This window comes from Psammomys obesus, unplaced genomic scaffold, assembly GCF_907164565.1.
Source record: "Psammomys obesus unplaced genomic scaffold, mPsaObe1.curated_primary_1811, whole genome shotgun sequence".
In the NCBI taxonomy this organism is placed as follows: Eukaryota; Metazoa; Chordata; class Mammalia; order Rodentia; family Muridae; genus Psammomys; species Psammomys obesus.
Window position 1 is genome coordinate 21,301,365 of NW_026596039.1, and position 13,797 is coordinate 21,315,161.

General features: G+C 51.1%; 1 protein-coding gene across 3 annotated transcripts in view; it reads right to left on the reverse strand.

Annotated features, from left to right (window-relative positions):
- Thsd4 (thrombospondin type 1 domain containing 4) overlaps positions 1-13,797 on the reverse strand; it is a 517,345-nt gene that overhangs the window by 24,279 nt on the left and 479,269 nt on the right. For all 3 annotated transcript variants that reach the window (XM_055621782.1, XM_055621780.1, XM_055621781.1), the window contains 3 exons: positions 7,205-7,380; positions 4,560-4,656; positions 1,576-1,851 (listed from right to left, as the gene is read on the reverse strand). In XM_055621782.1, the coding sequence (XP_055477757.1) occupies positions 1,576-1,851; positions 4,560-4,656; positions 7,205-7,380 (549 nt within the window). The remainder of the gene's footprint in view (positions 1-1,575; positions 1,852-4,559; positions 4,657-7,204; positions 7,381-13,797) is intronic.

Sequence of the window (13,797 nt, forward strand, 5' to 3'; positions counted from 1 at the left end):
CAGCCTTCCAGGCTTTGGAAAGCTTAGGACGGGTTACAGCCTTTGTTTCTATAGTAACCTCTCCTCAGAGAATGGACTATTTCAGGCCAAAAACAGAGTAAGATACCCTGTATAGGAAGAAGAGTAAAACTGTGTGGGTCATGGGTTTTCCTTGCAGGGAGGACCTCGAGTCACCTTGAAACAGAGGCAGAGTCAACTTCCAGACCAAGGGCCCCCCAAAACTAACCATCACACAAGGGTTCCAGATGCCACTTTCCCCGTCTCTCCTGACTTTGGAGTTTCCAAGGGAAGGTCCCTGGATCTGTGTTACAGTCTAGACCTGAGGTAACCATCATATGATACAGTTTAGTCCCCTGCACGCATGTCACCTTGATTCAAAACCACAGCCATGTTTGGTTTGAGTCTATCTAAGTTTCACTGAAACTCCACCTTTCTCCTCAACTCCTATCTGCCTTTTCCTTGGAGAGAAGCTTCATGCTGCCTCTGGCAAGTGGGCTCTCTTCTTGCAACAGTTAATAAATATGACATTGTTAGGCTATGGGATTTTCTCCTGTGTCTAGCCGAATGGTTACACTGGGTGAACCCGGGATTAGAATCTTTATCAGGAGAGTAGGAAAGGAGTAGATGAGGATGAAAGCTAATGAGTGAAACCCCAAGACCCAGAGAGTTGTTACAACTATCTGAAATCTTTAGTTTTGAGAATGGCATCCAATCATCCATCTGTAAACTTGATTTATCGACGTTTAGACTCTGAAGTGTGTGGATGCTCTTTGATTACTGATGACAATGTAGGTGCAGGGAAAGCACACTCAGCAGATCTGTGTTGCCCAAATGCCAGCTGCTTTTGTCTGTTTGTTTTGTTTTGTTTTTCAAGACATAGTTTCTCTGTGTAACAGACCTGGCTGTCCTGGAACCCACTCTGTAGACCAATCTGAACTTGAACTCAGAGGTTTACCTGCCTTGACCCCCTGAGTACTGGAATTAAAGATATCCACCATCACTGCCTGGCTTTCTTCTCTTTCTTTTTTCTTTTTAATTGCTTTTATTTGTTGGGACATGGGAACGCTCAGCCTGAGTGTCTCCTATGCTTGAGCTCTTGAGCCATGAAGGCCTGGCGTGACAGCACATGTCTGTTTGTGTGTGTGGATGCCCTGGCTTACTGTGTCAGCATGACCTCTGCGGTGCCGGTGAAGCGTGTGGGATGCTTATGCGAGCACCTGTGTACCAAAGCACGGTGAGCCTCTCTGGTTGGCAGTATTCATCGTGACTTGTCACACATCATTGCTGGAAGAGTCTGGTGGCTGGGAGGGGCACCTGGAGGCTGGTTTCCTGAACTTGGCTCATGCGGACATGTGCTCACATGAATCTGTATTCTTTCACTGTGATAAACAGGGGTGTGAGGAAATTTTTCGAATCCCTGAGTCCCAGTACTGGGCGAGGCTGTGGGTTATCTTGGAACTCTAACAGAATATGTCACAGGAGCAGGCCGTCTCGACTGCTTCACGTTGGCGAGGGCTGTCTCACCTGCTGGGCTCTCCCTTATGTTCCTCACTGGGGCTTTCCCCACAGGCTTACCTTTCCCACAGGTGGTGGAGCATTCTGTTGTCCCCAGCTGCTTCCAGTTGTGGTCCCGGCTTCGCCTGGGGGGCTGCGGAGCTGGGGGTACCAGGTTGTCTGGTCGGTGGGAGGGGAATCTGTCGGGATGCCTCACTGGGAAGGTCTGTGTGGATTCTGATGTGAACACCTCAGGGGCCTCGCCATGTGGGTCTTCCTTCTCCTGGCTCTTCTCCCTGTCTTCTCTGTCCTCCTGGCCTCTACCTTCCGCTTCCAACTGCCCATTGAAAGGTTCTCCTAGGAGAGGCAGCACACACACAGAAGTGAGATCCCTTTGGACATTTTGTTGAGAAAGGATGAAAAGGGAGACAGCTTTGCCACCGGACAGAGTGAAAACAGGGGTCCACTTGAAATCATAGCGATATTTTTTAAAAAGGAAATACTCATTTCTCTCATACTTAAAGCATTTATTACTAAAAATCAGTAAGAAGTGGGTAGCTGGAGAGATGGCTCAGGAGCTAAGAGTACTCCCTGCTTTTGTAGAGGACCCAAGTTCAATTCCCAGCACCCATGTGGTCACTCCCACCAGTCCCAGGAACTCTAACACCCACTTCTGGCCCCCTAGAACACAGGCATACATGCAGCACACAACAAAAAACTCATAATAGTTTTAAAAATCTGTAAAAAATCTGTAAGGAGCTGTCAAAGGCCATGAGAAGACAATCCCTTCCCACAAACATACAAAGAAACATACAAACAGCCAAAAGCATTAACGCCTCTCAATTTCCCTCATAGTGAAGGAATCGCCTATGAAAACATGGACCAGGAGACCCTTGACTCTCTTTTTTAAACCTTAATAAGAGTTAGGAAGTTTGGAAGCTCAAGTCCCCAAACCCTCTGCTGGAAGGGGATCTCCACTTCTCCCGCTCTGCATGAGCGTGTAAACAGCCAGCTTTTGGAGAGCAGTTTGCCATCAGTGCTCCAAATGGTAACTGCACATACCCTTTGGCCTACTTATGTCATTTCCAGACCGCTAAGCACACACACATTCTCACTCTTCCGCTTAAAGCTGTGCATAGAAATACGGTCACTAAAATATTCTATGACACAGCAAGACAACAGACTTCAATGTGAAGTGACAGTAACATTTAAACAACATCACAGCACAACTATGAAATGGAAAAAGAACGCAGCGTGGGTATGTTCTAACAGCGGCACGGCTGACGCTTGGTGAACAAAACTGCACAGACTTGGGTTTGTGCACACACACACACACACACACACACACACACACACGTGCAGCTGCGAGTGGCAGGCCACTTCAGAGGCACTGAGACCTCATTGTTCACCTTCCTTGTCAGCTCTGAGAGGTAGCTGTGCTCTTAGCTTTTCTTGCTTATTTTCATTCTGACAGATAAGATGAAAGCTGTGTGGTTATCACAGTGCAAGCCTGGGATCTCAGGACGGAGAAAGCCGAGTTCCCACAAGCATCGGGGTGGACAGGTGGAGGGTGCCATGGAGAAGGACTTTTCAGACAGAGACATAGCCAATGTGGCCTGAGACTTTGCATATTTCCTGAGCATCAAGGACCCCATCATGCACCCCACAATGTCCTTAGAGCAGACCACATCTGGGCTGAGATGGGGCCTCAGCTTGCAATCCCACCCTCCAGTCTTTGCCCCCAGCACGAGCTGAAAGGTTCCCTGAAGCTCCTGTGAGCATCTCAGGGCTCCAGACATTGCTTCAGTCCACCAGATCCCAGGCCCCTTTCCTTCTGCTTGCTGCATGTATGTGTGCCCAAGGAACACCCATCATGTGTGTACAGCCTCGGGTTGACTTGAGAGGGAATGTTGTTCGGCATACTGCAGAAGAATGTAACGATCAGGTTGGTTTTAAGTTGACTAACTGCAAACAGTGACCTCTGGTATGTAGACAAATGCTCACATTATCCACAGCCAGGACTGATTTGAATGGAAAGGGGCGAGGCAGAGCCACCGCACTGTTGAGAGTGATTCCCTCTGTGGGAGAAAGGGAACTGAAGGTTGACGCTTCTGTTGTTGTTTCATTTTAACTTATGTTATTATTACTTTTTTCTCCTTGTGTGTGTATGTATACATGTGTTTACATAATGTGAATGCACGTGTGTTAGATTGCATATGCAGGCCTGAGGTTGATAGCAAGAGTCTTCCTGGTTGCTCTCTACCGTATTCCAGACAGGGTCTCTCAGCTGAACCAAAGCACATTGCTGCAGCCCCTCTAGCCAGGCCGCCTGCTCTGTGATCCTCTGTCTCCGCCTTCTGAGTGCTGGAGCTGCAGGTGGGCTGCCATGCCCGCCTGGCAGTTAGGCTGGTTCTGGAGCCCTGAGCCCTGCTCTTCCCTTGCTGGGTACACAAGCCTTGGTGCTATCTGTAGAGCAGTTTTAGGTGGACAGGAAGGAGTTACCAGGGCCCAGGTGTTCACCAGTATCCTCAGAAAGGAAAGAGATGGTTAACTGCGAGCCGGAGGGGGTGAAGCCGTGAAGGGAGCCTAGTGAGAGTGAGTCTTCAAGTGTGTATTGTGGTAGCTGTGGAGGTAGGGGAGAGGGTCAGCAGCCATGGAGCTGAGGTTCCGAGAAGGTGAAGCAGGAGAGGAATGGACACTGCCTGGGACACACTGGTCTTGCCTCATGAAACGCTTTTTAGACCTCTGACCTCAGACCTGTAAGACCACTGCCTGGATGTTCTTTGAGGCTACCGGCCGGAAGGCCATTTGCTACAGCAGCAATAGGAAGCCACCACAATCCTCTCAGAGCGGGGGCAGGGCTGTGGCTTAGCATCGAGTGAGTGGACAACCCATCAGCGGGACCCAAACGGCAAAGCATGCTCTGAGACCAAGTGCACTAACAAGAAAATGTGCCCACAGCTTTCTCTGCATTGTTCAGGACACAGAAGGTAGGGGCACAAGGAGAGAGGGGGCTTTAAGACAAAGTGACTCAGAACGCCTGCTGGCAAAAGGAGCGGCTTTACCTGGTCTCCTGTGGGGTGGCACCTGTGGGCTGATGGCGTTGTGGCCCATGATCACGTACTCGTAGTGGACTCCTGGGTTGGGCTGCTGGTGTATCATCTGGGGACACAGAGTCAGGGTCAGCACAGCCTGAACACTGCCTCCCCCCCCCCCCCTGGCTTGGAGCTCAACACTGTGTGTGGTTAAATGTGCATGGTTTCGTCTCGTTACACAGCAAACAGTCTGTAGCACATCAGGTGAGGTTACTTCCAGTGGCTTCTTGTGAGCTGCTCTTGAGGAGTTAAAGACCTCACGTGAGTATGAATCAGAAGGAGAGTGGATGAGCGGTCAAGATTTTATGAAGATAAGAGTTAAGGTTTTATAAAGTCCAAACTGGACAGGAGCTTCTGTAGGAGAACCTGTGCTGGCAGCCATCCTCAGGCCGGGGCTCGGATCTGTGGCCTCTTAAGTGTCCCCGGATCGTTACACTGCAGAGGAACCTGTTTGAACACTAGGTGGTGACACAGAGCCAGGCAAACAAGGACCAGCTCTCTTGAGCAGGGCTAGCCTAGACCAGCAAGGGCCCTTTAATATCCATCACTAGGCACAAGGCCTGCTCCAGTCCTTAGTCCCTTGTAGTTTGCCTGGGTCCCACTCACTCTCACCCACAGAAAGCCCCAGGACTGTAATGAAATGGAGTAGAAAACCAAAACCCAGGCCAAAAACACAGTAAAAAAAATAAGTCTGCCTGGGTCATATTCTTTGAGGAAACAGTGATAAAAACAAACAAACAAACAAAATAAATTTAAGCAGGACTGCAAGCAGGAAGCCACGCGGGCTGCAAAAGTCTGGGACAGAGGCCCGAGACAGGTGAGCAAGGACAACAGAGGTAACCCCTCTCCGCCCTGTGCTCACGGCTGTTATGGTAGGGGGCAGGAGATGGATGGGCGGACGGGAGCAGCAGCACGGCGGGGGGCCAACAAGGAAACACTGTCCTGTTGGCATCTCTGCTCCCTAAGTGGCTCTCGCTGAGCAGTTGTGCAACCCAGAGGCAGTCTCCAGATCCATGTTTTACCTTCTCCATCAGGAGGGGGAGGAGAGGGATGACTGGCTTTTGAGGTCTCGTTGCCTCGCATGTATGCCAAGCCGCGTCTGCACTGGAGCCCTGTGTGTCTCTTTCCCACTCACGACACTCTCTCTTGCCTTCTCCCCACTCATGAAATGTGTTCCCCCTCCCCAGCCCTCACCCAGATGTGAGAGGCACTCAGCTCCTCATAGCAGGAGCCAAGACCAACTCATTGGCACTGTGGAAAGATGGTGCTGAGTATGGGACCCCTGAGGGACTCAGCTGTGTGAGTGCAGGTCCTCACTGTCCACCTGGCCCTCTCAGTTCCCTTTGCACATAGTCCGTTTCTCCTTCTGCCCTCTCCCGTACCCCTTCTCTGTGAGGAAACACACTGGCTTCTGCCACTGAAAGCCTCGTGCTGTTTATGGGTTATTGTTGGCCACCTTGCCTAGACCACCCACAGGAGGCCGTTCCCACCGTACCATTCAGATCTACCCAGAGTCAACCAACCAAGCACGCGGCTCACAAAACAACACGTTTACTAAAACAAGGCTTCTTCTGTAACTCCCAGCCTTCCGTCCCTCAGGAGGAACAGACCAGGCCTGTAGGTTTGGGGAGGCTAAAGCCCTGACTCAGCAAATATTAGAGGGACCAGCATGGCTCTGGGACAGTAGGTATCTGTGTGGTTATTTTAAGCGTTTGTTTCCTGTCGCCCTTTACTTCTCCATCTTTTCAGGTTCTAGTGGCTCCCTGTGTATACACACATATGTGTCTGTGTGCATGTGGAGTCAGAGGTCAGCCTCGGCTGTTATTCTCAGGAGCCGACCGCCATGCTGCTTGAGACAGGCTCTCTCACTGAAACCTGGGCCTCACCTATCGGGCCAGCCAGCGAGTCCCAGGGATCCTCTGTCTCTCACTCCACAGTTCTGGGACTACAGACATGTGCCACCCATCTTTTTCATGGGTGTTGAGGCTGGCGCCCAGGTTCTCCCACCTGGAGGGCTTATAGACTGTGTGCCTCAGGCCCCCTCTCGTAGTGTCTTAAAAAAAGACCATTAAGAACAACTGTTGGCCAGCTGAATATTCTGGCGTCAGGTAAAGAAACGGCAGCCCCGGGTGTGAGAAGCAGGGCCCGTGGAGCGCATTTCATCCTGGTCATCTGGAGTGCTGCTTCTCCATCCTCCTCGGCAGAACTGAGAAGGTTGGACCGGTGGGCTGCTCTGCACTTGGCATTTTCTTTCTTTTGCCGTAAAAGAAAACATGCCAAATTAGCATCGGGAGGAAGGACCCTGGAGGGGCTCCAGGGCTCGTGAAACGGGATTTGTTTGCCTCTGATTCGGTTCAACAAGGAAGGTTGGTTTTACTGGGTCCATAAACTCCGAGGGTAATAAGGCACCTGGCAGAGTTTATGGTTTCTGTGGGGCTCCTCCACTCAGGGGTACATGTCAAAGACCAGTGCCAAGCACCGGAGAGTCCCTCAAACAGGCTCCACTCAAACCAACTTGCGGAGCCTGGGCACAGACACGCTGCCTATTTGCTCAGAGTGCTCCCCGGGAGCTGCAGGAGCCCTAACCCAAAGGGCACCCCAACACCCAAACTCACATAGACATCCAGGATCTCGTTGGTGGGGCCTTCAGCCAGAAAGGACTCCCCGGCCGTGCTGGAGATCTCGTTGGGCCGCTTGTAGGTGAACATGGTCCCTCCGCCCTCGTACTTCCCCGGGCGGTCGATGGCCCAGTTCCCGTTGATGATGGAGCGGCCCGAGCGACTTCGCAAGGCTGTGGACACAAACGCGGCAGGGTCGCTAAGCTCGAGCATGCACGAGACGGAAACCTGAGCACCCAGGTCACCACCCAGTGGCCCTGCGGCGTGCAGAGCTTGAGAGCACACCCCCTCACCTCAACCAGTCCCTTCCACGTGAACTTGAAAGAGCAGGAGGGAGCCAGGTCCGGGAGAAAAGGATGAGAAGCAGAGGGGAAAGGCAGCAAGAGGAGAATGAGGTGGGGGGGACCTTTATGCTGTGTGTCACTACTGAGGGGAGGGCCAGCCTGCGTGCTGATTTTGGCCCGGTTTGAGTTTTGTACTGTTTTTTGTTTGTTTGTTCGCTTTTTTGTTTTTAATAAAAGGAAGCATAAATTTAAGAATTAGGAAATTTCACATAAAAATTTGAGAGTCCTGGATTTTTATGTAAAACAGGAAGGCATGTTAACCTTGGCTCAACATTCTCTCAGGGACACAGGTGCTCAGAGGGATGCCTCTTTCCTAGGGGCCCTGCCGGCCCTGACCACTTCCTGTCCCAGCCCATTGTCTGTCATCCCTCGACAGTGAGCAAGCCGCACTGATGAATACAGATCTTTTACGACAGTTCCAATGTTCGCTCTTCTCCCTGCAGGACAGCACTGATTCTGGCTGCACACTTACCAACAGTGGCAAAGGCTTCCTTTCAGTTTGGACTGTGTGCCTGGCGGAGTCAACAAGGACCACACAGTCTTCTGTTGTTTCTGGCATTTGCTTTCTTTTTCATTCCCTTCCTGACTTCTGTGTGTGTAAGCTTGGAGGTTGATGTCGGGAGTCCCTCTCGTTATTCTCAATCTTATTCATGGAGGCGGGGTCTCTCAGCTGAGCCCAGACCTTGAATACGGCTAGTGTGGCTGGCTCATTCTGGGGCTCCCATCTCCGCAGAGCGCTTTCTGAACGGGAGAAGGCGTCCCTTCCCATCCAGAACATATCTGAGTTCTGTTGATGTAAACTCTGGTCCTCATGGCTGTACGCAGAGTGCCTTGACTGCTGAGCCACCCCCCAGCCCCTGTAGGCTATGGAGCCGCGGGCTGCGCTGGAGACTTCTGTGCCGCTGTCAGAGGTAGCCCTCACCGGGTTGCCAGCAGCGTTGTGAGCTTCATTTTCCAGACACTGGTTGTGATTTGAATGTGAAAGGTCGACCTCAGACTCACATACTAAACACTTGGTCTCCAGATGGTGGGACTGTTCAGGAAGGTTGTGGAACCTTTAGGAGGCGGAGCCTTCCTGGAGGAAGTAGTCACTGGGGGGTGGCCCTGGAGCCCCACTTCCTGTTCACCCTTCTTTGGTTCCTGATTTCAGCTACAATGTATCCAGCTGCTGCCTCATGCTAGCCCTGCCTTCCCTGACACCTCTAGACAGAAGAAATCCTTTCTGCCTTGAGTACAGTACATTGCTTCAGGGACAGGACGTGACTTAAGTTCATGAGGACTTGGGATCCCAGTAAAGGGAAGAGGAGAAGGAAGAGGAGAAAGAGGAGGAGCGGGAGAAGAAGAAGGGTGAGGAGGTGTTGGTAAAGGATGGCATTACTTATGGGAGTCTTTTAGGAACAGCTGGCACCTTGAAACCCACATGACAATGGTGGACTTGGTTGAAAGATGTCCCCATTGTTACATATGTTGCCAAGTCATCTTCTGTTATTTATGTTTGCAGTCAGCCTCGGCCAGCCCTGCAGAGACTCACAGCTGGTCAAGGTGCGAGAGCGAGCAAGGTGCTCAGCCCTAAGTGAGATGTCTGAAGCAAACCCCCCGGCTCAGGCCGCGTCCTGGGAGAACAGGAGGACAGGCTGCAGGGCCAGCGGACGGAGCCGTGCTGGGACGCGCTGTCTTCTGGACGTCACTTGGCCACTGCATCCGTGTGCTCACTGCAGCCTTGGTTGCCTGGGCAAGACCTGACGAGCACAGCTAACACTCCAGCGGCCAGTGCTGACTGGACTCAGCAGGCTGGCAGCAACAGGAGGGGACTGTCTGGAAACAGTGGCAGCGGAGTGCGGGGTGGGTGTCATCAAGACTCAGGAGGCATGTATGGAACTGGCAAAGGATAAGTAAAAGGGTCTAAAACAATTAATACAGATGTTGACCCCCCCAAGTTCCCATTCTAAACACAGCGGGCCTCCATCTCTTTGTGCCTTCGCTGTACAGAATGAATCAAGTCAACCTTTTAAAACTCCATCACGAAAATTTAGCTATAAACAGAATTAGACAGGGCAGTGTAACACATCACCCAGTTCCAGGTCACACTCACAGCCTGTCTTACTGCACTCTGCAAAGCCACGATTTCATTTATACCTAAGTATAAGGGTTCTTCTGTTCTGAGGCCCATTTCAGCAGCGTGTCTATAGCGGGTTTTCTTAGAGACCAGGCCTTTAGAGCCAGAAGCTTCGTGAAGGGACAGAAAGCCTCCGAATTTTCCCCTGCACACTGGAGCCTGACTGGAATAGCAAAAACCCAGGGCAGAAACTCAGGAAGAGGAGATTCAGCCACTGAAAAATGTATCCTCAGAGGCTGAGGACACAGACAGCTAGTTGGGGGAGTGCCTGCATGGTACACGGACACCCTAAGTTCTGCCCCCCACACTGCAAAGAGCCTAGTGTGGGTAGCTCACCCCTGGGATCCCAGCACTTGGAAGCAGAGGCGAGAGGATCAGAATTTCAAAGTCACGCCTGGTCGCCTGGTGAAGTGGAGGCCAGTATGGACTGCCTGAGGTCCTGGCTCAGCAGGGAAGAACGCTTGCTGTTCAGGCAGAGGACGGGGCTCAATCCCAGCACCGGGGCGGTGCCTCCAGCTGCGGCAGGTGCGACGCCCTCTTCCAGCCTCTGATGGTATCCGTGTCACACGTGGTGCACAGACATACACGGAGGCCAGACACACATACACACACGAAAGAGGAATGGGAAAGAGGCACCCTTGGGGCTGGAGAGACCGCTCCGCAGTTACCAGAGCGTGCTTGCTGCTCCTCCTCCTGGGGTTTGTTCCCAGAACCCACACTGGGTGGCTCAGAACCCCTTGTAACTCTAGCTCCCTCTTCTGTTTTCAATGGCAACTTCCACATGAAGCTTGTGTGAAAACACAATAAAAAGAATATTCTTAAACAAACAAACGAACCAACACAGCTCATTTCTCTCAATGCCCAGACAAGGTTTCCTTTGGCTTCTGACCTCAACAGTCCATTGAAAGAAATTAAAGTGAAGGTTTCTAATACTTCCATGTTGCTAAGTCTGCTCCTGTGCCTCTAACTGACATTTCCTTCATGATGCTAGGCTCTCATTAAAAATGTCCCTCTACTCTAAATCTCTCTCTCTCTCTCTCTCTCTCTCTCTCTCTCTCTCTCTCGTGTGTGTGTGTGTGTGTGTGTGTTTTCTCTGTGTAGTCCTGGCTGTCCTGGAACTTGATCTGTAGACTAGGCTAACCTTGAACTCAGAGACCTGCCTGCCTCTGCCCCCAGAGTGCTGGGATCAAAGGCGTGCGCCCCCACTGCCCAGCCACCTCTAAATCTTACTCATGCCTTAGATGCTAATTTCCTCTGGAGAATCTTCTGTCCAGTGTAGCCTGTTTCTTTCCTGATCTGTTCTAAGAGATGCAGAGCCTTCCTTCAAGGCCACCATCCCTTTGTCTCCCACGAAGCTCTCAAAAGGCCAAGAGACTAATGATTATCCACAGTACAGCTTGAGGGCACAACACATTGCTCACTACAGAGATATTTGCTGAGCATAGGAATACTTGAGAGGCTCCCTGCACATATGTGGCCGATGGGAGGCTTCATATGGGAGCCTGGTGAGGTGGGGGCTGTTTCTAACATGGACTCTATTGCCTTCTTTTGGATAGCTTCCCCCTGGCAGTGCTGCCTTGCCTGGCCTCAGAGGATGAGGACATGCTCAGTCCTGATGTGACTTGATGTGCTGGGGAGGGTTGGTGGGGATGAGGGAGTCCCCCCTTTTTTGGGGGTGAGAGGCAAAGGATGGGAAGGAGGGGCTGGGAGGAGAGGAGCAAGGGGGCACCCTTGGGATGCAAAGTAAATAAACTGAAATTAAAGAAAAATACTTGAGAGGAAAAAGAAGGAAAATACAGTTAGGGAAAGAGTAAGAAACAGGCGGTTCATAGAGAGCCAAGTTCAAGTATTCCAAAAGCAAATGAAGTATTGTATTGGGCTAGAACTAAAAAAAATTCAACATTACCAATATAGCCAGGTACAAAGTAAGCAAGAACCCTGACACAGCCGATGAGAACTTGGCTCTGCCTCACTGGAGGGCAATTTGATCTCGCTGTTAAAACTCCATGTGTGCTTTGGCCCAAGAGTTCCACTTCTGGAAAAGAGCTTGAGCAATATATTTCTGCAAGCCTACAAGCCTGTTTATAATGGTGATGTCCTCTAGGTACACAAACAGCCCCAGTGCCCACCAGCGAGAGGCTGCGTAGGTAAATCATGACACTGATACCCACACAATGGAAGCGCCAGCCCCACACGGATGAGGGGGTCTGCATGCAGGAACGGACCCAGGACATGCTTTTAAAATGTGTGCACGCACCTGTGCATGCCATCGTGCACTTGCAGAGGTCGGAGAACGCCCGGGAGGCTCAGGCCTCACCTTCTGCCTGGTTGCAGATAGGATCGTCACTACTCTACACGGCAGGCGATCTGGCCCACGGGCTTCTAGGGATCTTCATGTCTCCACTCCCCACGCTGCTGCAGGGACACTGGGATACCGGTGTGTGCTGCCACGTCTGGCTTGGGTGTCAGTTCCAGGGATCATGCGTGTGGGGCCAGCACCCTACTCGCTGAGCCACGCTCCAGTCCAATGATGTTTAAAATAGTATTCACAAAATAATCAAAAAAGAAGGAAGACCTGTGCAAAGCTCTTTGACTGAGCATGCTTTTCAGTGAAGCTGTGGAGAGTTTATGCGTATATACATGGGTATGTACATAAATGCACACAAAACTATTTAGAACACACGCCTGTCAGCACTTGGAACAACTGGACATGGGTTAATGTGGGCAAATGAAGGCATTTGGTTCTCATTTTGCCCACTCCCTTTTTGAGACAGGGTTTGTCTCTCTAGCCCTAGCTGGCCGGCCACTTGCTATGTAGACTAGACTTGCCTTGAACTCACAGAGATCCTCCTGCCTCTCCAGGCCAAGTGGTGAGACTCAAGGCACGTGTCGCCACGCCCAGTGCTTCATGCAAACCTTTCATCATCACTTAAAACTCATCTTGCACGTACATGTGTATTCACTAAAGTGTGCATATTTAAAAATTAAATACATGGGACACAGGAGAGCAGAAACACTCCTGAAGTTCTCAGTTACCCCCCCCCCCCATCAGCTTCTCCCTAAAAATTCATTTATAGCATCAAAAACTCGGAGTTGGGGCCACTTCTGGCTCTGGTTTTATGGCTGAGAATGGCGGTGTGGAGGACGAGGTGGCTCTCCGGAATCCCAGGAGTCCACTAATGAAGCAACCAAGACACCACAGGAGGGAGCCATGGCAGCTGCCGTGGGAGATAAGGCCCAGGGATCTGGACTCCTTTTACCAGTGACTGTTGTTCCCACTGTGTCCCTCCAAAGAAAACCAAACAACAACAAAAAGAACACAAAGCAAAAACTGCCTATGTTATTATAGCATCCTACTGTTTTAGCTACTAGTTTATAATTGCACAGTATAGTTGGTAATTTCCTCCTCCTTTCAATTTGAGCACAATATTGTTTGATGGAAGATTCTTGGAGGGTCTGTAAGCCCAACTTCTTTTTACAGAACCCGAAGAGGTGATAGATGCTGAAAGGAATGATGGTAGCATAGGGGAGAGAGAACCACGTGCATTTAATCCGGCAACCACCCATGGGGGACTATGGGAGACATGAAGAACACAAGTGAAGAGCAACAAGAAGAACCGAGAAAGCCGGAAGGGTGGAGCCCAAGGGTCAGCACGCAGCACACACACAGCCCGGAACAGGAAGAAGCGAACAGGAGAGCGCTGTGCTCCCCAGCACGGGAGGCGGAGTAGACGTCTCTAGAGAGTACTCTGTCAGCTTCTTGGATTAGGGCTCCTCCAGCTATTGTTCACTCCCATTGCCTAATCTCAGTAAACCAGCCTGCCAGTTGCCTGGGCTACAGCCTAACCTTCCTGCCTGAGCAGTAAGGATGAGGAGGGCATTAAGTCACCTCGACCTTCACAGACCTGGATCCTATCTTGTATAGTCTCAGTTCCCTTTCGTAACCATTAAGTAGTAAAATCCTTCCTAGTCCTCAGGGGCCACTGCTCATCTGCTCTCTATACATGCTCGGCTTGCCGACAATCACGCTTTAGGCTCTCCTTTACAGCCCATTTACGGCTGACTTCTTCTTCCGGCTAGGATTTCCAGGACAGAGTGAACTGGAGCGATGCTCCTCACGCACCGGCGAT